Source organism: Neophocaena asiaeorientalis, unplaced genomic scaffold (assembly GCF_003031525.2).
Source record: "Neophocaena asiaeorientalis asiaeorientalis breed wild unplaced genomic scaffold, Neophocaena_asiaeorientalis_V1.1 scaffold265, whole genome shotgun sequence".
NCBI classification, from domain to species: Eukaryota; Metazoa; Chordata; class Mammalia; order Artiodactyla; family Phocoenidae; genus Neophocaena; species Neophocaena asiaeorientalis.
In genome coordinates this window covers 1,039,245-1,052,082 of record NW_020172172.1, presented here as the reverse complement: position 1 = coordinate 1,052,082, position 12,838 = coordinate 1,039,245, and the positions used below count along the sequence as shown (strand labels likewise).

General features: G+C 47.0%; 1 protein-coding gene across 1 annotated transcript in view; it reads right to left on the bottom strand.

Annotated features, from left to right (window-relative positions):
* ITGA9 (integrin subunit alpha 9) overlaps nt 1-12,838 on the bottom strand; it is a gene marked incomplete at its 5' end in the record, with an annotated part of 338,540 nt that overhangs the window by 12,949 nt on the left and 312,753 nt on the right. Inside the window, one exon of the mRNA XM_024756339.1 lies at nt 2,855-2,974. Coding sequence (XP_024612107.1) covers nt 2,855-2,974 — 120 coding nt within the window. The remainder of the gene's footprint in view (nt 1-2,854; nt 2,975-12,838) is intronic.

Sequence of the window (12,838 nt, the reverse complement as noted above, 5' to 3'; positions counted from 1 at the left end):
ACTGTAATTTAGGCAATAGCACCACTGACAACCATGAAATCCTGCTGGGGCGAAAGCCTTTAGGGTATCTGCCTAGTTTCCTTCTAAGATTAGCCCCTATCCCCACCCCTACCTGGCCTCCCCACACCTCCACACTGCATCTTTCTCCTGCGCTGGCCTTAGCTGTCTGGATGTGGGAGACGTGACCCAGCCCTGGCTGGTCACATTCTCTCTGCCACCTCCTGGCCTCTTGCCACAGTTGTAGACATTTGACTTGAGCTGAGCCAGTCAGATTCTTTCTCCCAGGCTTGTAGGACTGGGACTCAGAGGGGGCTGATCAGTCTGTGTCTGTGGCTAGAAGTTTTGACGGCATCACTCACCAGCTTTCTCAGAGGTGTTCTAGACCCTTCCTTCCTCCAGCAGTTAAGACGACCTTGTCTGGTTAAGGCCCCTTGACCGCCACCACTCTGCTTTCGTGGCCAGTCCATGGCAGCGGGTGATGTCTGCCTTCTCGGGCCCTGGCTCTTTGGATCACACACAGCTGGGTGGCCTCAGGGTGCTGGCCACCCCATGACACCCCCTCCTGACACACCACATTCTTTAAAGAAACATGGCAGAAGCAGAGCGAAGCAGATGGCAGTTGGAAGGAGGTGGGAGGGTGTGCTCAGGAGAGGGGACACTCCTGAGTGGCAGAGCCAAGTGGGGGGCCCAGAGGGAGGGGGTGGGACACAGCCACCCCCCTCCCCACTCTGTGTCCCTGTCTGGTCCCATGCACCCAGCAGTGGAGGACGGTGTTCCCTCTCTTGTGAAATGTCTGTACAAAGGCAGAAGGAAGTATCTCCCTCTCACACACACACAAACACACACACACCCCCCAAAGCCCTTACTGTCTTCAGATCCCAAACACTGAGCTGGCTTTGTTCTCTACCCCCAGACCAGACGTCTTGGCAGGAAGGAGTTGGAGTTAGAGAAAAGGGAGAATTAAGACTCTATCTGGTCACGCAGATTAAACAAACAACAAATGGGCAAGTTTTTCAAAAAAGGTAATATCTGCTCCTGGTAAATATACAGGAAAATGGGCACTTTTGATACACTGCTTGTATAACCTTTCCAGAGGGCAACTGCTAATATGTAATAAAAGGCTTAAAATATGCATTTCTTTTGACTCGGTAATTCTGTTTCTAGGGTTTCATCTTAAGGACATAATGAAGGAGTTGTGCAAATATTTGGCTCCAAGCACATTCACTGTGGCACTGTTACAAGAAGTGTGAAACGAGAAGCCATGTGAATGAATCCCAACATCCGAGGACTGGGATCTGCCATACACCTGCAGCCTGAGGACAGCGCTGGACACGGGTTTTTAACAATAGGAAAGACTTTCACAATTCTGCATTCAGGGAAAGCTAGGCTGTAAGCTAGTAAATGGGATGTCCAAAAGGCACGGGAACCTGAGATAAACTGATTTTCAAGTAATATGCTCAATATAGTTTTCTTCAACCTCCAATACTTTTTTTCAGGTGAAGTCCAACTGTCAATCTGAAAAGATGTACAACAAAAACACTATTTTCCCTGCGTTTCTAGATTTCTTGGATACTCTGAAGTGTATTTGCTATACTTTTTTCAGATTGATAATTGAACTCATTGCTTTAATTTTAGAGGTCCTACACCTTAAAATGTATCGGGTATTTTACTGGAGAATTTAACACACTATTCACAAATAAGTGGGTGCTATGAGAATGCCTGGTCTCTGTCTATTATGTAGGGGAAAAGTTCAAGAAGAGACAACGCTGGTCTCACCACGGTTATTTCTGGGATGGGGACTCCTGAGTATTTGACAACTTTTCTGCTTACTGACATGTGTCTACGTTTGATCAATAAATACAAATTATTTTGGAATCCCAAAGAAACTAATTATTTGAATTAAAAGGATCCATCCATAATCATGTAAGAGGCTGTTTCCACCTGCCTCTGAAACCTGCAACACTGGAAAAGCAGGGACTTGGTGTCAGGAAGTCCCAGCTGTGGTCCCTGGTGCTGCTGTAGGAGCTGGGGACACGTTGGAAACAAGAACAGACAGGACCCAACTCACGTGGCACACTACCATCCCGTGGAAGAGACAGACCTTCCTCAGATAATGACTCTGAAACCATTACTGAATACAGAGGCCCTAAAGTCAAGGACGCCAGGTGTCTGAGAGAAGAGTGCAGGGCAAAGAAACCATCTTAGAATTGGGGGTGAGGACACCCCTTTCTTCTTGAGAAAGTGACAAGAGGCAAGATGTGAAGGATGAGCAGGTGCTCCCTGCTGAAGGAGGCAGGGCAAGTCTACCCCCTGGGGCACCTACAAATGAACCCCCATGGGGTTGGGAGAACATCTGATGAAGCTACCCAGGCAGCACTCCAGACATACAGCCCATCGTCATTACTAGAATCTTCTGGGCAGAAATCTTTTCCATATTCCACATGGGAAAAGAACAAAGAATGGCTCTGTAGTTTCTTTTCTTATTTTTGTCCCAAGTAAAGGAGTTAACCATCCCCGTCCCAGTCCCAGCTGTTACTCCCCAAGCTTGTGCGTTGGAGTGAGGCTCCCACCACCCTGTGTTAGGACTGGTGGCAACTCTGCTAGGGAAGGCAGGAGAAGAGGGTAAGATTTTGGGGTTCCCTCTAAAGCGGTCCAGTCCTCAGGTGTGAATGGCCTCAGGAGGAGCCTAGACTCCATTCACTGCCTGGAAGGGACCCTGCCCTCCTTTCATTGTACCTGCACTGGGAAGAAGTTCCACCAGGAAACCTTTTCCGACCATGCGCTCTAGCCCTGCCGAGGCAGGAGAGCTGGGTGTCTGGTCGGGACTCCCTGGGGACCTGCGCTCTCCACTCACCTTCCAGAGCAGCACAGCCAGCAGCAGGAAGATGAGGATTCCCACCAGCAAGCTGATGGCAATGATCCACCCCACGACGTAGCCTCGGGGCTCCAGATTGTGCAACGCCTCGAAGACCACCTGGGAGGCAAAGCAGAAGTGAGATGGTTCCCAAACGGAAGCACCCACCGCCTGAGGGGACCCAGCCTGGGCTTGACATTGGGACTGAACTGGAGAGATGTGTCCAGACTGCTGTTACTCTAAAGTGGGCTCTCTTGAGCGCTTTCCTGGGTGTATACGGATGGATTTTTCACAAGGACCTGAAAAGGCACTTGAAATCGCAGCCCCAGTTCTTGAAAGGGCTGTAATGACAACAGGCCTGATTTAAGTATCACGAGGTGAACATACGTGTGGTGAAAAACTGAGAGGACGCACTATGTTCTTGACTCAGAACAGACAGTAACAGTCTGTTTTATTATGGTTTTGAAACAAAGGGCACGGGCGTGCGCTCCAGGTAAGACAGTACTTCTTTCTGAGTGTTCCGCGCACTGTGTAACTTAGTGTGATTACTCAATTAATGCCAGTTTCCCCAGTAGACTGTGGACCTCAAGGGCGGGGCACAGTTTGCCTTGGGTCTCATGGCGATGCCTAGCACACTAAAAGCACTCACTCGAGGAGCGGAGCCCTGGTCTCCAATGGGAGCCATAGGTCCTCAGAGCCCATGTCTCAGTGGGGCATGTTTTCCCAACTTTGATGGAATCTCAGTGGTGTGCTAGCTCACATCAATGGTGCGCATCTCTTCCCAGTTCCACGTCTAAGGATGTTACAATGCTATGTTGAAATGGTCCATCACAGGAGTATTTATACCACCTAAAGTGGCGCACAAATCAGGGCACCCCCACCCTCCTGCCAGAGAAGTGATAGCTTAACACGTGCTAGCTCAACACTGACTGTGCTCTTTGGCTCTATTTTCGCCCCACTGGTCACAGTAGAGTTTATTTTTGTAGAATTCAAAGCATCCATTGTGTCCTCTACAGCCAATCCCTAACACCCCACCATCCTGTTCAAGCTCCTCTGCTGAAGAGACAGAAATCTCAGCTCTGGGCAGCCCTTGGCTGCAGACAGGCTGGCCCAGCCAACAGGGCTTTGTCCAAGCTAGGCCGTGTGCTTGGAATGCCCAGTCCCTCCTTGGAGAAGGCCTACGTAAACCTGGCTCAACCCTGAAAGCCAGCTGATTTTTTGCTTGGCAGGAAGCCTCGCTGGTTATGGGAGCACCTTGCTCAAGCCTCAAAGGTGACTGGGCACATGACTGAGTTGATACTAGCGCTATTTATGTTACCTTTTTAGGGTCTGGCTTCCCTCTCTCTGTAACATTTCTTGAATGCTCCTCTGTGTCAGGCTCTGTGCTTTTCTTGCAGTCTCTTGTCTAACTCACACAATCACCCCAGGAGGTATTTAGCACCTATTTTACACAGCAGGACATGGAGGCCCAGAGAGGACAAGGGATTTGCTCTGGGTCATGTAGCTTAAAATGCAGAGTCAGGATTTGAACTCAGGTCTAGTCAACCCCAAACTCCCAATCTAAGCTGGTCACCAGCACACCACAGAGTACTTGGCTGACAGTGGCTCTTTAAAGATTATCTGTCAACTAAATGGATCATTTACTGTCTCTTCCCTGGTGATAAGGAAAGCAAACACAATCACCTTTGTCTCAACTGTCTTCATTCCTACAGTTGAGCTGGGGGGGTGTCCGGGGGAGGGGAGGACGGTCATCCATGAGGCAGATCCTGAATTCAAAACATCATCTCTAGGGAAATCAGAGCAGAAACCATTCCTTCCTATGTTGGGACAGATCAAAGAAAACTGCCTACAGAACACAGTAGTCATTTCTGGGAATGGAAATAAGGCCTCTTTTCAGCACATACTCACTAGCTGTGTGACCTTGGACCGGGTACTTTATCTCTCTGAGCCTCAGTTCTCTCCTCTGTAAAACAGGGGTAGAACAGCACCTCTCCAGAGAACTGAAGGCACTAACGCATGCAGAATGATTGGCAGAGCCCACCCCTGACACGTGGCGGGTGCTCCCATCAGCATCATTAGCACTGCTGGCAGGGAGATTTCTTTTGAGGTTGTGCATGGTTGGCTGACACCCTTTTTAATTTTAAAAAACTATTTATTGAAGTCTAATATACATAGAGAACGGTCTACATAACCTAAGTGCACAGCTCACTGCATTTTCACGAACTGAATGCGAAATGCATCTGTGTAGCCAGCACCTAGATCGAGATGCAGGATGAGACCAGCTGCTGAGAAGCCCCCTTCATGCTCTCTTCCAGTCACAGCCCCCACGAAGGGTAATCGTCCTGACGGCCAAGAGCCTAGATGAGCATCACTGCTTTTGTCCACGCTCTCCTTGGAAGGACTTCTTCCTTCCACATTAGGTTTGGGAGATTCCTCCAGGCTGGAGCATGGCATTCTCATTGCTGTGTGAATACACCTCGATTTATTTATCCATTCTACCCGGTTTGGGGCTATTACAAAGAGGGATTTTCAGACATGAGGCGATCCTGAAGGAGGAATATGTGGGGGTGAGAGGTGGTGGGACAGAAATGGGCTGTGAAATCTGTCATCTTAAGCCTACTCTTTTTTATCTGGTTCAGATTAGAGGTTTCTGTCTTTAAAGACAGAGATTCATGTCTTTGAGTTACTGCCCCTAAAAGCTGTGGATCAAATCACCTCTCACATTCAGAATCTCTTGTGGTGTCTTGCACAGGTCAACTATGAAGCACCGTGGCTGAGAGGGGCACCCTTGGGCAACCAAGACAAACTTCTCAGTTTCCTCCTCTGTGAAATGGGGAAGTAAGATGGTGTCTGAAAGTTCCTGGTCTCTGGTCGCATAGTGAAAATCTGCTGAACCTTCCTGTTGACAATGAGACAGGCTGTGGGCTCCGTGGGGTCAGCTGTAAAGTCCAGCCCCTTGGATCACCCTGAGAGCCACACAGGGACGCTGCCTGCGCACGGTGTCTAAAATGCGTATCCTGGCAAAGCTACCTTGGAGGTCTGGTTTTGTAGATACAGAGACAGTGAAGAGTATCCACTACAGTTTAGTCTGGCAAATTCCACAAGAATGCCCTGGCACTTCCCCGGAATGTGTGCTTAATCTTTTATTATTTTTAGTGATGCCGTTCATCATCTTGGATGTGCGCTTTATGCTTTGGCAAAGCTGGTTCCTGAACATCGCGACTCTAATCAACTCATTAAGTGGAAGGATCTGAGCAGCCTGAAGTTCTAAGAAGTCACATCTTAGATAAAAACCCAAAGGAACAGCAGCATGGACCACAGAGAGAGGTAGGAAGCACCGACAATCCAGTCTGGTCACCACCGCTAAATAGCAGGATGATCCTGGTGAAGACCTTATACCTCTTTATTTTAATTCAAAAATTAAAAAAAATTTTTTGAATCAGCCCATGGTATTTTTTAATGTTTTTTTAAAATTGAAGTATAGTTGATTTACCATATTATATTAGTTTCAGGTATAGAGCATGGTGATTCAGTATTTTTACAGATTATACTCCATTAAAAGTTATTACAAGATAATGGCTATAACTCCTTGTGCTACACAATAAGTCTTTCTTACTTATCTATTTTATACATAGTAGTTTGTATCTCTTAATTCCATCCCCCGTACCTCTTTAAATATCTTTTCTCCACCTCCCCAGTTACTGCTCCAGTTCAAGCCTGAGCTTCTGTCACCAGCACTATTTCAGGAGCTTTGGAGGAGCCTTCCTGCTGTTAGAGTTGTCTTCCTAAAGCACAGGCCTCATCACGCACTTCTCAGTTTATACTACAGATGGTTTTCCTTTATACCAAATATACATTTCAGGGTACCAGGCTCTTTACAATCCGGTCTCCTTCCTACCTTTCCAGCCCCTGGCAGGACCTGTACTCACATTCTAGCTGGTTAGAGTTATCTCCCTGTGGGACCTGTGGCCTCCTGACTGTCTGCAGCCTGCTTTTGCCACCTTGGAAGACTCTTCCATTCCTGTCCAGTTGACAAACTCCAGTACTGCTTATCTTACAAATGTTCATATCCTTTTTTTTTTTTTTGCGGTACGCGGGCCTCTCACTGTTGTGGCCTCTCCCATTGCGGAGCACAGGCTCTGGACGCGCAGGCTCAGTGGCCATGGCTCACGGGCCCAGCCACTCCGCAGCAATGTGGGATCTTCCCAGACCGTGGCACGAACCCGTGTTCCCTGCATTGGCAGGCGGACTCTCAACCACTGCGCCACCAGGGAAACCCTGTTCATATCCTTTGATCCACTAATTCTGTACTTGAAAATTACTCATAGGCAAGAAACATAAAGTACAGGAAAAGTTTTATATTCGAAGATGTTCACTGCAGAATTATTTATATTGGTACTGAATTAGGAATATCCTTAATGGAAAAGAATACAAAAAAGAATATATATGCATAACTGAATTACTTTGCTGTACACCAGAAACTAAACAAAACATTGTAAATCAACTCTACTTCAATAAAAAAATAGAAATATCCTAAAAGTCTAACAATAGAGCGACATATGAGTAAATTACAGCAATCGCAAAGTAGAATACCACAGAGCCGTTAAAATGATAATACATCTGGCTGTCAAAGTATGATTTTCAAAAAGTTAAAAACATGACTCTCATACAAATATGCAGCAAATACACATTAAAAATTTATTTAATTCATGACCGAGGGAATCAGGATGGTAAAGCTAGTTCAAAAAAGGATCTGAGAATGCGGGTAGTTACAGAAAAAAAAGAATAGAAGAATGTTGAAATCAGATACAAAACTGATTAATACCTTACATGGCAATAAACTATAACCTTTGGGATTATATTTTCTGCCAGACAGAAGTCATTTTCATCTTCACTGGCAAAAGGCATTTGTAACTTAGTTTTCTATAAGTTCATATGTAATTTCACAGAATATGGGCCCTAGGGAGTTAGGCAGGCCTATTAGAACAGTGTTGTTTTTCTCAAATTTTAAGGTGTGTAAGAATCACACGAGGAACCTCGTTAAAATGCAGATTCTGAATCAGGGAGTCTGGATTGGGGCCTGAGCGTCCACATCGCAGTTACGCTCACTGGTGATGCTGATGCTGCTGGTCCAAGGACCACACTTTTGAGTAGAAAGGGGATAGAGAGTGCTCCAGGCGTGAAAGGACACACAATCATCTTCTGCCTGATTTCCAAGTTTTACATACTTTAGAAAACATGATAATAAAATGGGAAAAATGATAAATGCTATAAAGTTATACGAAAAAATCAATATCAATTTAGCATACAGAAGACTTCAGCTTTGCAGAAAAATGTAGGAAATTTTTTAATAGGTGTTTTTAGATACTACGGGTATTGTTTTCTCTTTTCTACTTTTAACTACTTTTAAAAAAAACTGAGCATTTTAAAGCCAAGTTAAAAAAAAATTAAAAGGAGAGACTCTGCTCCAACATCTTCTGTTCCAAGAAGACTGACCTACTCTGCTCTTTTCAGCAGAGTTAATCATTCTCTGAGCTTTTGGAAACAGCAATTTTTCAACTTCTCTTAGCAGAGAAAATCTGCACTAGCACCCCAATGTATAAAACAGAAAAAACTGGAGATTCTCTGTTTATAAAGAAGGTGGGAAGCTCGAGCCCTGCCTGATCGGTCCCCCTTCCCAAGCCAGTCCCTTCTACCCCAGGCCCAGCAGCCCCAGAACCAACTCAAGGGAACCCACGGCTCCACAAAGCTTAGCTTTAAAACCACAGTGGAGCACTTCATCATCATCCCAGTCCTAAGTCCTCTTCACTCTGTAAGGTAATGATGTATCTTCCTGTCTATGGACTCCAGTAAACTGAATTCTTACAGAACAAGGATTTGAATGCATGTTCTCCCGTCACCTAGACCAAGGTAGTGATTCATCATGTGATTCATGAAGGCACAGATTAATAAATTCAATGCCCTTTTTGCCATACCGTTCGATGAAATATGACTATGATTCAGTCTGCAATGAAGAGAGGATGAGGTTTGAAGCTGGAGTTTCTGAGTGCTTCTCTTTTTTCTACTTCAAAAATATGTCTGCAAATGTTATTTCTTTTGGGAGAGTCCTGGTCATCCATCCACACATGCATCCATCTGCCCATCCACCCCATCTGTCCATTTGTTTGTCTATCCATCTGTCTGTTCGTCCGTCCATCCATCCATCCACCCATCCAACAAATGTGTACACAGGACCTACTATGTGCCAGGCACTGTAGGGATTCATTGATGAATAAAACAGGCAGTCTTTGCCCTCATGGAGCTTCCAGCTTGTAGAGAATACTGGCCAGTTAGACACATAAATGCAAAATTATAACTTTAGAAAGTGCCCCAAAGGAGAGGTTCATGGTTAAAAAAGACTCTAAGATAAGCATGGCAGTCAGAAAGAGTTTTCTGAGGGACTGCCTGAGCTAGAGTTAAAGGGTAAGCAGAAGTTAACTAGTCAAAGAGGGAAAGGAACAACATTCCAAAAAGGAATAGCACGTGCAAACCCCCTGTGACAGACAGAAGAGAGCCTGGCAGAGGTGAAGTACTGCCAACAGACAGTGAGCACGGAGCAAACGGAATGAACAAGAAGTCACCGGAAAATGTTCAAGATGAAGCTGGAGAGATGGGAAGGCCTGGAGGCTGTGTTAAGAATTATATCCTTTATATCAAAGAAGCTTGTGGCTTCCATCTGAAAACTGGCCCCATCTAGCCTTTTGATGGCTGCACTAAATCAAATCAAACCTGTAGTTATTTTGATCTTAATGTCTAATTCCTAAATAATTTAGTTTAATAGGTTACTTTCTTTTCATAAAACACTGAAATTCAAGCTTCTGACTCTCCTTCTCCATTCAGGTAGAGAGGAATTCGCTCCAAAAAGCAATGTAGAACCTCTTTTGTCTTCCTGAGGCATGGCTTTGAAAATTACTTATAAATAATCCTTGAGAATCATCAGATTCATTCATAAAATTACCTGAGAAAATTGTTGATAAGCATAGGAGGAATAAGGGATGCTTTAATTATGCCATTAAAAATACTGTGGGGGCTTCCCTGGTGGCACAGTGGTTGAGAGTCTGCCTGCCGATGCAGGGGACACAGGTTTGTGCCCCGGTCCGGGAAGATCCCACATGCCACGGAGCGGCTCGGCCCATGAGCCATGGCCGCTGGGCCTGTGCGTCTGGAGCCTGTGCTCCACAACGGGAGAGGCCACAGCAGTGAGAGGCCCGCGTACCGCAAAAAACAAAAACAAAAACAAAAACAAAACTGTGGAATTAAACCTAAAAAAAGAAAGAATTATACGCTTTATCTTAAGAGGCATGGGAGGTCAATGGAAGGTTCTAACTAGGGAGTGACATGGTTTGCATTTTGCAAAGAGCACTCTGGCTGCAGAACGCATCTAGATTAGAAGGGAGAACTTTACATGGGGGTTCAAGGAACAGGTCCGTTAAGAGGGCTGCAGGGGAAGTGGTTTCCCCAGCAGAGATCCACATTCCCAGTATGAAAGGAGAAAAAAGACTGAGGCTGAGGGGGAGTCTGCACGTTTCAGAGGGTGGTAGGAGGCTGAGAGATGGGGCGGCAGAAGTTCTGATCAACGAAGGGATAAATGATCACACAGCAGCAGACTGAAGCTGGAGGGCTCGTGTGTCGGATGTTAACTAATAAAACATAAGAGAATTGAGGAGCACGAGGATTTGCCTCAATAGAGTCCTCGAGGAGGACAGACATCCGGCAGGGGCGATGGCAGGCCCACACGCTGGGCATTCTGCCTGCTACTGTAAACCTGAACGCACCTGAGGCTGGCAAGCTGGCATCAGGGAACCACCAGGAGCCAAGTTCCAGTCTGAGGCAGCTGGTAAGCCTGAACCACAGCACTTGATTCACTTGTATGTTTCTGGAAACTTTTATGTTCTGACCACTGTAAATATGCCCAATGTCATAGCTGGAAATGCTCAGGTCTCCAAAAGGCCTGAGAACATGACCACAACGGGGTACAGCTGGCCCAGGCCTGGCTGGATGGAGGGCTTCCACGGCTGAGGGGACAGCTCAGCAGCAGCAGCACTCGAATGGAGGTTCAACCCCAGGCCCCACTGCCTGAAGGTCAATTACAAGGGCAAGATGCTTTCCACAACTGACATCACACACAGGTCTCACAGACGGAAGGAATTTATATAAAATAAGAAGTGGGAAAAGAAGACCATCTGGGACAATGAAATGCCATTTTCATCTGCTTCTAATTACATCTAGCAGCCAGTGGGGAAGGGGGCAGGGATAAAGGGTTGTGGGAGCTGGAGGAAATGTTCTCAGCAGAACCATGTCTTAAATCACTCTCAGAACAGAGCCTTCAGAAAGCATCCCTGCTCCGGGGAGACCGAAGACTTATGGAGATGACATCAATGAACAGAAAATAAATTGCATTTGGCAAGACGGACATTGTAAGTCTGTGCTGTGATAAACAAAGATGTCAAACTTGCCCCTGCCTGCTAGGTGCTGGGTTTCAGGAATTCCTTGGTCTGTCAGAATTTGCAGAGGAATGAGCTGAGCCAGTGCTAATTCCTTTATTGTTAAGAACGGGTCACATTTGTTGAGAACTTACCGTGTGCCAAACATGGTGCTAAGAGGTTTTTTTTTTGTTTTTTTTTTTTTTTTGTGGTACGCGGGCCTCTCACTGTTGTGGCCTCTCCCGTTGCGGAGCACAGGCTCCAGACGCACAGGCTCAGCGGCCATGGCTCACGGGCCCAGCCGCTCCGCGGCATGTGGGATCTTCCCGGACCGGGGCACGAACCCATGTCCCCTGCATCGGCAGGCGGACTCTCAACCACCGCGCCACCAGGGAAGCCCCTAAGAGGTTTTATATCTATTACTCCTGAGAAACCTCATGACTGCTCTTTAAAGGGAGGAGGGGAACGCAGCTCCTTTACCGCAGGCTACGGAGGGCCCTGGATGAGTGCTAATTCTCTTGATGAGTAGCTGGTGCATCTGGTTAGGAACCAGGCCACAACAGGAAAGAGTTCCAGAATCAACAGACCACTAAGTCAGAGCATGATGTGCTTCTGAGGTCACTGGAGCCAAGGGTCGCTCCAAAGACGAAGGGCCAGCTGTCACCACCCATGGCTGCATTCCTACCATCTGCCAGAGTGGTGCTCCTGCTGTGCGAGGGCGGGGCAACTGGACAGCAGGGGCCCAAGGAGCGGAGGATGAAGGGAGACTCGGGCTTGCAAACAGGCAGCCCTGCACCAGACCCGGCCCTTCCACTGACAAGCTGTGGCATCTCAGGCTGGTAGGTCCCTTCACCTGGGGGTCTCAAGTTTCCTCATCAGAAAATGGGAGTAATAATATCTCATTCACAGGGGTGATGTGAGAGTGACAGGTGATAATCACATCAAATGCCCAGCACATCACAAGAACTGAGCATATATGAATGAAAACAATAAAGTCGTTAAGCAATGGGACGCAGAAGGGCACATTGAGCCAAGCCCCCAGTGTCTGCGTGGAGACCACTGCCATCTGTACCCTATACCACTGGTCGCCCGCCCACATCCCTCGGGTCCCTCGATCAGTTCCCTATGTCCAACCCCAGCTTTACATGCGTTCACTTCTAAGTGGATGGCACGTCAGAGGCCACCTGCCCCAAGGGCATGTGGGGAGAGGAGGACCCTGGGGCTCATTACCTCCTGGGCAGCCCCTGGCCAGTGACTGACACGTACAGGAGTGAGAAAGCCCAGCTCCCTCGCTTCAAGGCAGGATGAACTCTGAGGTGGTATTTGTGCTCCAGGGCTCCGCTAAGGCTGGCGCCCCTGGAATCTCATCCTTGGTCCGCTTGTTCTTTCTCTATCCTGTCTCCTCACTTCTTTTCCCGTCTTCTCTGGGAGCATTTCCTTACTAAAATCTTTGCACCCACATCCTTATCTGAGGGTCTGCTTCTTGAGAATCTATTTTAAGACACCATCTGACTCCATCTGG